Source organism: Natator depressus, chromosome 17 (assembly GCF_965152275.1).
Source record: "Natator depressus isolate rNatDep1 chromosome 17, rNatDep2.hap1, whole genome shotgun sequence".
NCBI classification, from domain to species: domain Eukaryota; kingdom Metazoa; phylum Chordata; order Testudines; family Cheloniidae; genus Natator; species Natator depressus.
This window is the reverse complement of record NC_134250.1, coordinates 17,960,849-17,977,037: the sequence shown is the minus strand read 5'-3', so window position 1 is coordinate 17,977,037 and position 16,189 is coordinate 17,960,849. Positions and strand designations below refer to the sequence as shown.

Here is a 16,189-nt window from a genome sequence, read left to right as displayed (position 1 = left end):
CAAGGGTAGGGGAGTTTTCCTTTTCTCAGATACATTCAGGGAGTTGGGTGCCTAAATTCCTTAGGCTCCTTTAGAAATCCCAGACACACCCAGCTCTGTCACTCACTTTCACACACCCCTCTACCATGTTCTCTGACTTTCTCTAATCCGTGTTGGTTGGCTGTTTGCTCCTGGGTACTAGAAACACAAATACTAATAAATGTTTTGAATCCTTGAGGATGAAAGGTCACACACACACACACACACACACACACACTTTACTATTAAATTGTTATATGCTCATCTCAAGAGCATTTAAAAGAATGCAAAGGACCAGAAAGAGTTAATCATCATTCAGAACCAGGATCACCAACTTCCTAATCATATTTTTAAAAAAAAAACATTATTTTTTTTAAAACATACCTTTAAAGACACAGTGTCACTTTAACAGTGGAGGGATAGTCTAGGCAGGGAGCAGTCCCAAATACTCTGTCAACACTTTGTTTGAAGGGTAAACAGCTTATTGGCTACTATCCTAAATCTGAGTTAGAAAAAAAAAGTCAGATTTGTAAAGTAAAACAAGGTCTTCACTAGCTAGCTAACGGTAATGCAGTGCTGAGCCCCTGAATAGACTAGGGACCCTTTTCCTCTCCCAGGAGATTCTTCTTGGCTTTGAACTTTCAGCCATCAAGGGAGGGGGAAAAATAGAAAACAAGCTTGGGTTGAAATGTCAGCATCATCTTGGATTCAAATCAATCAGCTTGATGCATGATTGCAATCGTTAAACCACTTCACCTTTGCACTGCCCTCTTCCATATGTTCTTTATATCAGCATTCAGCAGGCTGGGTGGCTCAGTGGATTCATTTCCTGTCCTAGCAAGGGCTCCAGTTTTAAAAAAAATAAAATAAAATAAAATGGAAAAATAAAAATTATCCACCGACAGTTAAGCTCACCAGACTCATTTCTGTCAAGCCTCCCTCTTTGTCCAATGCAGAGCAAGGGGTTTGTTGCAAGAAGCAGTTTAAGGTCTGGTGCAATCTGGGGAATCTAGCAAACCACCTAATGAATTAGCTCTTCAGAGATCTGCAAAAATAGTGCAGGAATTAGCTGGGCCTTTTCAAATGCTGACATGCCCAGAGGAGAGAGAGGTGGGGTGTGCGTAGGGCAGCTTCCCTCTAAGGGCAGAGTGATTTAAAGGGGATAATTAAAGCAGCTGTCCCCCATTCAGCAGATTGAGTAAAGCAACCCCCTCCCCCCCCCCCCCCCCACACACACACCAGGCTCCCTAAAACTAAGATTTTTCTTTGTCAGCTGCAATGCAAGAGTTAAATTCCAGAGATAAATTTTAATCCAAACAATCTGCAGCCATCAGCATTAAGTTGGTGCCCGCCAGCTGGTGATAGTTAAGTGGTTACTTTCTCAAACTGAACCTATTAGCTAAAGGTCAAGACACTTGGTAATACTCCACTGAGTTTAACAATTGTTCATTCCCTCAATGTGCAGTATATTACTGAAGGGGAGAGGGAGCACCCTGGGGGAGGACAGACTTCCAACAAGAGAAGGCTGTGACAACCAGAGCACCTCAAGACATTCAGAGTGCCACCGAACCAGCCTTCCATCCCACACTACCCCATCGCAAGAGAAACCAGGGAGAACAAGGACAGACCATCACTGCTCCCCTACATGTCCTGGGTTTCATAGACTATTAGGGTTGGAAGGGACCTCAGGGGGTCATCTAGTCCAACCCCCTGCTCAAAGCAGGATCACCACCAACTAAATCAGCCCAGCCAGGGCTTTGTCAAGCTTGACCTTAAAAACCTCAAAAGGAAGGAGATTCCACCACCTCCCTAGGTAACGCATTCCAGTGCTTCACCACCCTCCAAGTGAAAAAGTTTTTCCTAATATCCAATCTAAACCTCCCCCACTGCAGCTTGAGACCATTACTCCTTGTTCTGTCAGCGGCCACCACTGAGAACAGCTGAGCTCCATCCTCTTTGGAGCCCCCTTCCGGTAGTTGAAAGCAGCACTTTGTGTGGGGTGGCTGCACTGCAGACTCCGAGTTACTGAAATTGTGTCTTTCCACCCTTTAAATGTTAAAGAAATAAAGACAAAATCCTTTTACAATGGAAGCTAATAAAAATCCATTCACTGGAGAGGCCACATTGGCTCCTTCAGAGACTCCGCTCAGGAATCATAAAAAGCGGGATTGGCACTGTAGCGGTTTGCTGTGGATCAAGGCAGGAGCAAATTGCCAGGGCTTTCTGAGCCTTACACTCCAAAAAGTGGTCCCACAGGCCTAAAGAGGGGTCCCTAAAACTTGCCACTTCACCATCTCTCATTCTCGGAGCCGCCCACCCACAATACGGTCCCCAAACTGCCTCACAATTATTTTGCTTGACCCTAATTTTCTATCATCATAATCAGCTCTGGGCATGAAAAGGCAGTGCCACTTGGAAAGGAGACCACAGCCTCCAGACACAGAAGGAAAACAAGGCTCCTCTTAAGCAAGTGGAAGGCTGGGACCATCAGTTGTGATCACTGTTGTTCACGTTAAATAAAACCAGATGGAGCAGTACAGTGAGATTATCTGAGGAACAGGACTTTCATATTGTGGTCAGAATGTACCTTTAAAGAAGCAAATTCTGTCCCCAGTTACACTCATGCAGCCACACTGACTTCTAAGCACAAAAAGCATTCACAGATTTAAAGAGACAGTTTAAAAAAATAAAAGCAAAAGGGAATCAGGAGAAGGGGAAGAACAAATTACTACTTTTTCCAAGTTGTTTTTTTACGCATGCAGTTTCCTAATCACGTTTTTTTGGTTCTCTATCCTTCACTGCTGTTCCCCACACACATACCCGCCCCATAGGAAAAACTAACTATATACGGGAAATGGAAACCGATCCTCTACCAAGTGCTGTCAAACGTACTAAGCAAAAACTGAAAATATAGAGAAAATTGCAGCTGAAAGAGTTTAGCGAGACTAACACCTAACATTACTGGAACAACAGCAGATAAAGAGAGATGAATTTAAATTGATGTCCCTGTTATTTAGCTGATAATTTTCACTCTGTTTTTCAGTACAAGCCACTAGGGTCAACGCTGTTGCCAGAAAGGGAGCGGCAACTCGCAGTTCTACTGATCGGGGTTCGGTTTTCAGGAGCTGGGATTAGCAATTGCTCCAGATGTTTTGAAAGAGAGTGTGAACATGGGAGAAAAGGGGGCTGCTTCTCACTTTTACCTTGTCAACGCTCCGGAACACCGTATGCAAGCCTGAAAGGAATATTCTCCACTGAGAAGTAGCTACATAAAATGGTCACCTCGTCCAACAGACCTGCTTCCATGAGTATTCAGTCTTCTTTGCTGACTCTCTCAAACAAGCGTCTATGGCTTTCTACTCCCATTAACGCTCCAGAGATGGATACAACAGAGAGGGATGGAGAAGGATTTTTTTTTTCCATCTATGGAATTGCTTACAAAGCTGTAATCGCTTATATCTGTGCTGAGCTACTGAGGGCTAATGGGGCTGCACAGCTCAATTTGAACTCTGTACCAAGCTGAATCTTCATTGCTGGGTGCGTTGCCAATAACTGGTCCTTTGCCATGTCTATCAAACGTCCATGCCACCATTCAGTGCTGTGATAGCTAAGAAACCAAGCTGGCCTTTGGCCATTATTTCACTGCATTCCAGGCCTCCTCTCTTTCTGACTCATTCTCTTTAGTACCTTGCTGAAATGAGAACCTGAGCTGCAGGGCTGCTTTGTGGTAGCTTTACTAGGTTTAGATTTCCACGAGGTTTGGGAGGCTATTATTTCCACGACAACGAAGTGACCAGCTTAGGACCACACTCTCCATTTTCTGCAACTGTCACAGGACGATTTAGAGTTTTGCAGAGTCACCTGAGTTGTCTGCGGCGTGCTTAATACCATGACCTAAGGGCACAAACAAACCAGGACTGCCTGTGGTGGGACATGGTCACAGAATGCCTTGTAGGAGAGAAGCTGAAAGCTCCTGATAAGTCCTCATTTGACAGCCAATGGCCCTCACTCCGATCCCAACCTTAATTAGATGTCAACCCAGGGCCCAGGTTACCCAGCCTGCCTTCCCACTTGTAGCCACACAGAATTCATAGCAAGACCCAAGTTTTGATACTCCCATATCAGAGATACGACATGCGTAAGCTCTGCACATTCATAAACACTGGAGACTGCAGATAAGCTAAAGAAAGTGAAGGAGGAAAACACAAAAAATTTAAAAAAAAAAAAATCACTCACTCATCTTCAGTTGAGGTGAGAAAAGAAAGGAAAACCTTTTCCTTTCTTCCTTTCAAGAAAAAATGAGTTCTTCCCCCCCCCCCCCCCATGTGACAGATCTGATGTCAAATGCAGACACACTGAATTGTGCTGTGTATGGTAGAGGCTAAAAATTATCTACATGTAGTGAGGACAGTGAGTAATTTCAGTTAATAGATCTCTAGGGACACAGCTGTGTTTTGGATAGACATAGGCCTACCTCTTAACCTGCCCAGGCTTAAATTTGGGACACAAAGTAATAAAGCAGCTCAGTCTAGAAGATGAACGATTCAATTTCTTTAGCATAAACTTAAGAGGCTATAAGTGGTGGTTCATGATTCAATTTCATTGACCTCAGTAATTGATGGTAATGTATTTTGAGATGTATCTCCATTTCATGTGGGATGGTGGGGAGGGGGGTTCCTGCATTTAACGTGAATGACATTTCCCCTGAGGAGACAAGCTTGCATGCAGGATTCATGGTTTCTGAAGGAGAGCACAATGGGAGTATCAAACCAAAAATGCATCAGTCATCCACAACGGCAAACTCCCATGCCCAAGTCACGGCTGGGTGCTCTGCTACCCACGGCAGGTTTCTGAAATCACAGCTGGCACACACATGGCTTCCAGACTCACCTGCCATGCTCTCCTTTTAGAACTTGGCTTGCAATACAAAAATGTGTGTTTCATATGAAAATTAATGGAGTTTTTTGGAGGAGAAGAAAAGAAAAGAGAGAGAAACCCACATATGGTGAACTGAGGAAATGAAAAGCAACTCAGCCAAAATAAACTCACCCAAACCCAATTCCTCCTGTCCCACCAAGACTCTGTGGTAAGAGATACAGATGTCCAGTTGACTTACCCTCTTCGCAGTTACTCCCTGTGAACCCAGGACAGCACCTCCACTCCAGGGTGGTCACAGTTCGGTAAGACATTTTGTACGTGGGCCTGATAAGAGTCCTGTAACTAACACAAACGAGAAGTCAACAAACTGCACCTCCCCATCCTGCAGACTATCACTGCCATTTTGTACAGAGGGGCCATTTTGTCCCATGCATGGGACTATCCCAGCATCCAACTGCCCAACAGCTGTAACTGGCAACATACAAAGTTGCCAGGTGGGTTTGGGTGAGGGAATCGGCACTTTGTGGGTTTGATCCTGCTGTGCTTACTCGCTGCTGAACTAAATGGCTCTGCTCGTGAATGGGTGCGGGATCAAGAGAAGCGCATGTGTATTTAACTCCCCAGGCACCAAACCCAGTATTTCCCAGAACTTTTTTTTTTTTTTGGTAGATATTCACTAAACACAGTCCCACATATACATTCCGTTTCTCCATACCATAATATCAGAGGATCAGTTTGCAAGAAGAAGGCCAAAGACAGAACACACAAATTGTTTATCAACACTGGGACATACAAAGAGCATGACTGTGCACACGAAAATGAGCAAGGATCATCTTGTGGTTAGAACACGAATACGATCCAGGAGATTTGGGATCAATTCCTGGCTCTGCCATTGACTCCCTTTGTGACCTCATTTAATCCATGCCTCAGTTTCTCATCCATTAAATGGGGATAATTCCTCCTTTCTTTGTCTTATCTATAAGCAGCTCTTTGGGGCAGGTTCTCCCTTACAGCACCTAACATAACAGGGCCTTGATCTCAGTAGGGACATCTAGGCACTATTACAATACAAATCATAGTGCACACATTTAGTGATAGTCTCGATAGCCATTCGTATGCACAACTAGCAATTTGCACACACCATCACCTGACACACGTGTGCAATCATGTTATTTCCACAGGCACATTTATATATTAAATGCATGCAAATCCTGAGCTTCTTTTTTGAAAATTTGGCCCTACCAAAAAAAAATTATATATTCAGCAAATTAGGTTTCCCTGCATTAGCTGGAATAATTGTTGTCACTCTTTAAGAAGCTTCAGGAGAACATGGAAGGTTTTAACATGTGTAAAAAAAGTTATATTCTATAAACTTGCTCTCATATTTATACTCTGATACAATGAACTGGGGCGTGGCCAGGAGGAGGAGAGAATGAAGGCGGAAGGGGGGGAGAGACTAAGGAACTCTGCATTGTGGCTTTATAATTCTTTTAGGGAAACTTACACCATGTGACAGACTTAAAATGTACTGCATTCTACCAGGAACCGCCTGTGACTTGCAATATCTAGAAACGCCAGTAGGTGGAGCTCTGTCACCAAGCCCAGTATTACTCTAGTGTACTGCAATACCCAGGGCCAGTTACAGAGAAAATAATTCTCAGAAGGAATGTGCAGTCTCCCTCTATTGGCATGGGCTGCCCTCTGCTGGGATGAGGGGGATCTCTACCTTATAACAAGAGCTGGAATTAACAGGCAGTCCGGCATTGGAAGCAAGTCCCGTGCACTTTTGGTATGATCATGATCAGAGGATGAACTATATGCTTGAGCATGGAAGGAAGGTGAACCAAGAAGAGCTTGTCTCACCAAATGGAGCACTAAATAATGAGAACCAACCTTGATTCCTACAGGTCGCAGTGTGGGATCCTATCAGAAAAGGTCTTGCACTACAAGTGGTAAGGTTAATTTGTTAGCAGCAGCAGTAATGCAAGCATACCAGCAAGGGGTGCCCCTTCGTGTACTGAACATAAGTGGGGGCCTCTGCTACTATAAGCACGTAAATGATATTTATGCCGATTGCTCACTCTGGAGACGGACAAGTTTTCTCCGTTATCCACAGGACAGGCACTGCATGAGCTGCAGTGGCACAAGCCCCCTCAGCAGCATGCCACAACCCTGACCTGGGAGAATAATTTAGTCTCCCTGGACCATTCAGTCATTGGCCTTGCTGCTGAATTGCCAGGAAGCATCCCAATTAGGAGCAAGATGTTTGTCTAATCGGGGCCAAACTGAGCCAAGTAACTTCACCTAGTTCTTCACTACAGCACTTTCCAGCCACAGGTATTGACCTCCAGGTTCTTTGATAAGGAGATAAGCCTCTCACCAAGCCTAACCTGTAGACAGGCCCACAGTCTTAAAACAGATGGCAAAATTAAGGAACAGCAGCATTAAACACCTTGTTGAGGGTCTCATAGAACATCTTTTGCAGAGTCAGGAACAGAACTGAGGCCTCCTGACTCAGAGTCCTGTAGCGGCAGCCCAAAGCCCATCTTGCCTGGCTTAAGCCCTGAACGAGCAGTCAGAAGATCATGACTTTGTCACTAACAACTCAGCTGTGTTTGACCTGGAGATGAAAGCCTCTGTCCCATTACCAGTGCCAGCTCGTCTCCAAGTACACCGCAATTTCAAATCGTGGTTCTTGCCAAGATGTTAAAACGCTCTCAAACTTCATTATGAGGTGCAGAGAGTGGCTTGAGCCAGGCTAGAATCTCAGCAGTCAACACAGTACTCAGGAATTAGCTGTAAGTTTACTCCTCAAACCAAGAGGAGTCAGGCACTTCTTGGGACATGACAGATTTGGGGTTCAGTTAGGATTACCATGCATCCTGAATTTCCTGGAAGGAATCAGATGTTCATGGTGCCATCCAGTTTCTTACTGGCAAGCCTTGGACAGATTGCAACATCAGACCGAACTGAGGTCTGCACAATGTCACAGGACAACATTACAACTTCGTCACGTGACATTGCATCAGAGCCTGATGTCCCACACAATGTGATGTTATATCAGCACATCACAAGATAGTGAAGAATAGAATGAGAGGGGTGTGGATCCACTGTCAGAGTATTTTACGACCACTCACTGGCCAATTGACACAGAAGAGTTGTTTTTGCTCTTGGAGCCTACTTACCAGTTGAAGGAGGAGAAAAATGGTGGAGAAACATCAGTGTGAGAGATTGGGTGGCGGGGGGGGGGGTGGAGAGTGCAATGGACGGCTAAAGGGACTGATAATTGTCTAGAGAGCCTTTCTCTTCTAGCTCACTGGTTCGATGCCAACTCAAGTCTTGTGTGCTCCACACTGGCAAACCTCAGATAGTGCTGCTTTATTTTAAGTTTAGAACATAATACATTGGGTCAAATCCTATCCTTGTCACAGTAAGCAAGTCAGGACCCAGTCTAGGCACTAGTTATTTGTATTACAGTAGTGACAAGAGGTAACCAATCAAGAAAAAGAGACCCCATCATGCTAAGAAATACATGTATCCATTACAAGAGACAGCCTTAAACTTGAAGAGCATATGTTGAAATAGACAAGACAAAAAGGGTAGGAGGTACAGAAGGGGAACTTGCCCAAGGTCACACAGCAGGTCAGTGGCAGGGTGGATTGGAACCCAAGTCTCAAGTTCCAGTCCTATGCACGATTCCTTAGACCATGCTGTAAGCTCTTTACGGTGGTTTTCCCCCACATCAATCCAGCCACGTGCCCCTTGAATGCTTCAAGAAAAGCACAGTAAAAGCTTTGCCCTCGTGTCAATAATGCACGTGCCACCATCAGCATTCACTGGCACTGCCACCGCAAGCGAATGTCAAAATGGTAACATGGCACTTGCACAGCTCCTTTAAGTGAAGGCTCTCAGAGCACTTTACAGATAATCAGCTGCCAACCCTCACAGCTCACCTGCAAAGGATGCAAGTAAACTTATAGAAGGGGAAACCGGGCAAAGTTTAGCAACTTGTCCATAACACAACACGTTAGTGGCAGGATTTGGAAGAGAACCCAAAAGGTCTTGACTAACAATCCTAGCAATTGCCATACTAGATCAAACCCGTGGTCTATCTAGCCCACTGTCCCGTCTCCAAGAGTGGCCAGTATCAACCCCTAACTACTAGACCACAGTGCTTCTCAGTGTGTGATCGTGGTTTAGGAACCAGTGGATCTGGATACATGAGTAAGAGACTCTGAAAAGACTGTACAGAACATTATGATTGGGGATACAGGCGGATCAATCAATTGACTGTGGCTAGCCAAGCTCTTAATACTGGAGATCAAGCTGTTGAGAGGATATGAGTGGTGTATTCACACAGCGGATCTCAAGTCCCAGTACACGCACATTCCTCTTGCTCATAAAGAAGCATTGCTGAGTACAACAGCCAGTCATGACACAAGAAAGGGAGAACGTGCAACTTGCCTGAATCTGATCCTCAGCAATCGGGTCAAAGAGGAGTGACTGTCTCTGCTGTGGCATAAACAGAACAGCCTTTCACACACAGGAAATACCTTTCCCGTTTGTTTGGATTCATTTATTTTTTACACATATAAACAAAACTGTTTGTACCTAACTGGCCTAACCAGGGGGAGGGGTGGGGGTTGTCAAACTTGCTTCCACATCATAAGATAAGCAGTCTTTGTTAGCATTACTCTCAGCCATTCTGAGTCGTGCCAAAGGAGAGCTCAGAAATCCTTCAAGGACTAATTCATTCATCTTCAAGTCCCAAATTAAAAAGGCTTCAATGTCACTTACTGGACAAATACCGTGGATGATGTGGAATTAACTTAGCTTCTCAAACTAGCAAAATGTCTGAAAAACTAAGAAACACAGGACTCCGTTCTCTTTAGCATTACGTCTACATTGTGGTAGGGCCAATAGGTTTCAACCAGGTCAGAGCCCCATTGTGCTAAGCCCCATGCAGACACATGGTAACGGACAGTCGCTACCCCAAATTACTTAGTCCCACCGGTGAAAATCCAGGTAACGCCAATGAAGTCAGTGCAGGTTTGCCTTGGTTTTACACCAGTTTAACTGGTGTCAGAATCTGGCCTACAACAGAATTTCAAGCAAGAACTATGAAGAAGCTGGAAGCACGTGAAGTAAATTGACAACTTAAGGCTGGCAAAGCAGTTGGTGTATGGGACAGAGACGCCAAGACAGTTATGATGGAGTAGACTGATGGGGATGGCTTTAGAAAGAGTCAGTGACAGGCAAGCATAACCCTTTTAAACACTGACGTTTCCCAGACTGCCAGCATTATGAAGGTGTAGGAGACATTGCACACAGAAGGGATGAGCAAGTGCTAGGAGATGAAGCAGGGATCTGCCTAGCATTATTCTATCGGAGTTACTGTCGTATTCAACTGCTAACAGGTAAATTAGATCCACATAGCATTGTAATTCATGGAGCACACCATAGCAAAATTTTGCTCTTTGCCTCTGCCAGGACCCTAGGGGATGATTAGCAGCAGGAGAAAGTCACTCCATTAGCAGGAGAGGACATTTATATCTTCAGACGGTGCCTGCTATGTCCTGGGCTCCTTGGATCCCGGGCAGGATTGAACCGAGAGGAGAGGAATGCTCAGGGGACTACACACTGGTGCAATAAAGAGCAGCACATGCTCTTGGCTAGCACATGTGCACCACTCAATGGCAACATGGCCACATGGTAATTGCCCCTTCTCGCTAGATTACCCTGACAAGCACTAGGTAGAATTATTCCACGACTTCAACGAACCCTTCCAGCAGGCTGCTTCTCGGTATGGTTTAAGAGCAGAGGCCTACATTTTCCGAAGAGACTAGTGATTGAAGGGGCCTGATTTTCAGAAGTGGGTGCTCAAGTACTCCTTTTCTTTTTGCAAAATTCACTAGGCACTTTTGAAAATTTAGGGCAAAAGCTACAAGGAGGAGCCAAATCTTTATCAACAGAGAAGGATCAACAGGGATCATGGTCAAATGCACCACTCAGCAGCACTAAAGACAGACAGGGAAATTGGTAGATCAGGAAGGAGAACTGAGAGAATGAAAAATAAGGGATCTAATGTAAATGTCAAAAGATTGACCTGTGACCCAACAGATTAGCTGCAAGTTCCAGGAACCAGGTATAGGGCCCGATTCTCCATGGAGTTGAATGTCAAACTCCCAAAGTCCATAGTGGATAGGGCTCAGCTCCTGGCAGAATCAGACCATCATTGAGCAATACAATAGAACCTCAGAGTTACAAACACCTCGGGAATGGAGATTGTTTGCAACTCTGTAATGTTCATAGCTCTGAACAAAACATGATTGTTCTTTCAAACGTTTACAACTGAACATTGACTTAATACAGCTTTGAAACTTCATTATGCAGAAGAAAAATCCTGCTGTCCCTTTATTTATTTTTAGTAGTTTATGTGGAACAGTATTGTACTGTATTTGCTTTTTTCTGGTCGCTGCTGCTGCCTGATTGCCTACTTCCAGTTCCCAGTGAGGTGTGTGGTTGACTGGTCAGTTTGTAACGCTGGTGTTCGTAACTCTGAGGTTCTACTGTAGTTTGCAAAGGAAGCTTCCTTTGCATTTGCTTCTTTAAGACCGCTTCCCTACAGCCTCCCAATTCAAGAAGGGAAAAAGTAAGTCAGCAATTCAGTGATGAACCCACAAGCTCAGAAACAGGTGTTTTATGTAAGAGTCAGTAGCTTTAAGACCCACCACGCGCAGCAAGCAGATGTGCTCTGTGGGAGCTGTTGTGTTTGTGTTTTCCTAGTGCCCAGCTTCTCCTGGGAGCATAGCAAAGCTCTAGGAAACAAAAACACTCAAATCAGATGACTGCCAATCATTCATATTTCTGAGATGCAACTGATGCAACTAAATGGGATGGACCAGATATACTTGGGAGATGATTGGCTTCCTTAGTTAGAACCCCCCTACCCAGACAGCCAGGATTGCCACCTGCCCTGTACAAAGGATGTCTGAAGGATCATCAGCAAGCTGCCCCCTCCCCAGTGCCACACTGTAGACACCAGTCAAGGAGAGTCTACGATGGTGGTTTTCACTAATGAACGTGTCAGGGGCTAGCTGGACATTTTTGTTTTCATCATCTCTTCTGTAAAACAAACCACCCCGCCACTCAGCATTCAAGCTTCACTATCCCCCTGCTTACTCCAGCTGACCTGGCACAAAGGCCAAACAATTCCCAGTCATGAAAAGCTTTAAGTCTGCTTCTTCCGGCGTTGGACAAAACAAAGCTGGAGCTGCGAGAGGCTCTCCTGAAAGACGGGCACGTGCTCGGCCTTTCCCAAAGGAATCTACGGAGGGCTGGATTTAACCTGCTGAGGTTGTCTGACTTGCACCACGCAGCGAAGGCCTGAGACCACGGAGTGGGGATCTCTATGTTGCTGAGTCTCCATAGGGGACCCATCTGGAGAGCTTTAATGTCTATAGCCCCAGGAAAAAGGGACCCAAGCATTCAGAGACCCAGAGGGAAGTCAGCCAGCTAGCTCCCAAAATCTGGTCTTTCCCACAGCTCCTCTCTGCTCTGTAGCAAGATTCAGACTAGAATTAAACCAGCGGCAAGAGTATATCAGCTTTGCTCTTCCCAGTTGCTGCTGGCCAAAAGATCTAGCCCAGCCAGACTCCAGCTCAGTCAGTGTGCAGACCCCAAGATAATTCACCTAATTACTGGTCTAAATAGTTATGTGCTTTGCACAGGTGTAACAGCTGGCCCTTTCACTCTGAAAACAGCTGGCCAGCACTGCATGTGGTAATACACACAGAGACCAATTCGCCTCTGAACGCACGACAGCCTGCCCCCTTCACAAACCCAGGGATACGCCTTCACGTCTGGGCTCTAATCACTTAGACACTCAAAGCCTTGATCATGCTCTCCGGGGAACGCTCATCTTGCTGTAACATGTATGTGGCGGGGAAGAGGGGGGGGTCTATTTCCAAGTATGTGACCTAACCGCCTCCAGAGAAATAATGGGACTAACACATAATCAGCGTTTCCTGTCTAAAGGGACTTCAAATAGCAATTCTAAGCACTGAATCAGTCCATAGGAGTTATCCAGTTGAATGGTCAAAGAAAGGAGACGGAGGGATTCCCAGTTTCAGAAGAGGCAATGCCAGCTAGAGAAATATTGTTGACGGAGCATAAGCACTAAAGCATGGGCCAAATTCTTTGGTGATGTACACCCCACACACAACTCTATCGATCACATAGCAACAGATTCTTGATACAGACAATAATGATAGATACCTAGCTGTTCTATCGTGCTTCATCAATAGAGCTGAAAGCACTTTACAAAAGGGAGGTCAGTGTCATTATCTCCATTTTACAGATGGAGAAACTGAGGCACGTGCTCCACACCCCCACATATCTAAAATAGATAGTCTTGTTATTCACCAAGATGATGTCCCCCATTTTCAGGGGGGGAAGGAGTTGCTACAGCAAGAAGGATCTGCACTGATCAGCAAGCTCTGGAAGTTACATTTAAAGTAAGATATTGAAGATACCACTTAGGTTTGTGGTCATGTCATGTACAATGGGACAAGCAGAGTCAGACCTGGTCTGTATCGGAATGGAAGACATAGAATTATAGAATGGTAGGACTGGAAGTAACCTGGATATGTCAGCTCGTCCAGTCCCCTGCACTGAGGCAGGACTAAGTATTACTTAGACCCGCCCTGACAAGCGTTTATCTAACCTGCTCTTTAAAAAAAAAAAGAAAAAAAACAAACCAACAACGATGAAGATTCCACAACCTCCAAAAAAGTAATTGTTCCATTGCTTAGCTACCTTGACAGTTAGGCAGTTTTTCGTAATGTTGAACCAAAATCTCCCTATCTGCTATTTAAGCCTATTACTTCTCGTCCTGTCCATAGTGGTTAAGGAGAAATTTATCACCCTCCTCTTTGTAACAACCTTTTACACACTTGAGGCTGTCATCGGTCTCCCCTCAGTCTTCTCTTCTCCAGACTAAGCAAACCCAGTTTTTTCAATCTTTATTCATAGGTCATGTTTTCTGGACCTTCGCTCTCCTCTGGACTTTTTCCAATTTGTCCACATCTTTCTGGAAGTGTGGCACCCAGAACTGGACACCGTACTTCAGTTGAGGCCTTATCAGTGTCGAGTAGAGTGGAAGAATTACTTCTCGTGTCTTGCTTACAATACTCGTGCTAATACATCCACGAATGACGTTCGCTTTTTTCGCAACAGTGTTACACTGTTGATTCATATTAAGTTTGTGATCTACTATAACCCCCACATCCTTTTCTGCAGTACTCCTTCATAGGCAGTCATTTCTCAGTTTGCATTTGTGCCATTAATTATTCCTTCCTAAGTACAGTATTTTGCATTTGTCCTTATTGAATTTCATCCTATTTATTTCAGGGCATATCTCCAGTTGGTCAAGAACATTTTGAATTCTAATCCTGCCCTGCCAAGTATTAGCAAGCCCTCCCAGCTTGGAATCATCTGCAAACTTTATAAGCGTACTCTGTCTGCCATTATCCAAATAATTTATGAAGGTATTGAATAGAATCGGACCCAGGACAAGCTTCCTGCAGGACCCTGCTCAATATGCCCTTCCAGCTTGATTGTGAACCATTGATAACTACTCTCTGAGTAGGATTTTCCAACCAGTGGTCCACCCACCTTATAGTAGGTTCATCTAGGCTGTATTTTTCTAGTTTGTTTATGGGAAGGCCACATGAGATAGTATCAAAAGCCTTATTAAAGTCAAGGTACATCACATCTATCACTCCCCCCCCCCCCCATCCACAAGGCTTGTTACCCTGTCAAAAAAGGATATTCGGTTGGTCTGACATGATTTGTTCTGGACATCCCACAAAACCCCTGAAGTGCATCAATAGATGTCAGTCTGAAATAATGTCCCAGTATGGCATCACCAAACACTGTGTTGGAAGCGGTGCTTCCCTGCCCCCAGGGCTGGGTGGGGTGCAGGGACTGAAGTAGAAGTAACGCTCTTGTCAGTGGGTTAACAGCACGTTTCACACAGGCTTGGGCCCCACTGTCCTTGCTGAATTCTAAAAATCAGGTACTTTCATTCTGGCACTTAAACACCCCCTGCAGCGTCAAAGTGCCCATCTTCTCAGCCTGAGCTATACTGTCTGCTGTCATGCAATGCTGCTGCGCCTGCATTTCCCAGAAGCAGGACCCCAGAGAGACGATGCTGCTCAATCATGGCGGGGGGGGAATAGCAGGACTAAACTGTACATGTTGGAAACATTTGCTGGGACAGTGAAGTAGCTGTAGGAAAGGCAGACTGTCCTGGCCACTGTCTAAAACCTCTTGGCTTCCCAGATGCACGATACCCCCAGTATCGGCTGTGCACTTGACAATGATACACTCGCTGTTGGAGATCTAGAATGTCCGATGTATCCCTTGCTGAACGAGCAACAGCAAACGCCAGCCTCACCAGTATTCGCCCAAGCCTCTGAGGCCCTTTGACTTGCTCTGTACCGCTCGCCGCCCTGCAAGCGCTTGGCTTTAGCAGTGACAGTCCTCTGGCATTGGTGTTTCCAGTTGAGTAATCCTCTTGGAAACGAAGGGCTAAACGACGAGCAGCTGCATTTGAACCAGGAGATTGCTTCCATAGGTGCTGGAATGAGGGGGGCTGCTGCGCCCCTCAGCTTGAAGTAGTACCAACCACCCAAGTTCATGATTTCCACCTTCAGCGCTCCTCCCCTCGATAAAAATTGTTCTAGCACCACTGGTTGCTTCCAGTTCCTGGGAAGTGAGTGGCAAGTTCTGGAAGTGAAAGGTTGGGAAAACAGCCCCAAGGGATTGTGGGATAGCATGGGCGGACTCTCCAGACCTGAGTCTGGGGACCCAGAGCTGAGCTGTATCCATACTGCAAAATGCTTGGGTTCTGACCCACGTCACAGTGGGACTCTGGTTCCGACTCTCCCCCCATAGCAGGCCCAAATCCAGTGGGTTCTTGGCCCAAGTCAGACTATTTTCTGTGTGGATGGAAGGGGCTTGGGTTAAACCTGAGTTAGCACCAGGGCTTACAGTGCAGTATAGATAGCTCCATGGAGGTCCCAACCGAGATCAGGACCCCGCTGCACTAGGCTCTGTACCTGCACACAGTTGTTTGGGAGGGTCTCTTACTTACAAGATAAACAAGACCCAGGAAGTATTACTCCATTTTACCATGGAGTAACTGAGGTTAAAGCGATTTGCCTGAGGTCACACAGGAAGTCCGTGCCAGAGCCAGGATCTGCCAAGTCTCCATCCAGTGCCTTAACCA

General features: G+C 45.4%; 1 protein-coding gene across 3 annotated transcripts in view; it reads right to left on the bottom strand.

Moving 5' to 3' along the window:
• The window catches only part of COL26A1 (collagen type XXVI alpha 1 chain), a 222,162-nt gene that overhangs the window by 162,779 nt on the left and 43,194 nt on the right, over positions 1–16,189 (bottom strand). For 2 of the 3 annotated variants that reach the window (XM_074974580.1, XM_074974582.1), the window contains exon 3: positions 5,135–5,238. In XM_074974580.1, the coding sequence (XP_074830681.1) occupies positions 5,135–5,238 (104 nt within the window). The remainder of the gene's footprint in view (positions 1–5,134; positions 5,239–16,189) is intronic. The other variant, XM_074974581.1, reaches the window with a different exon arrangement.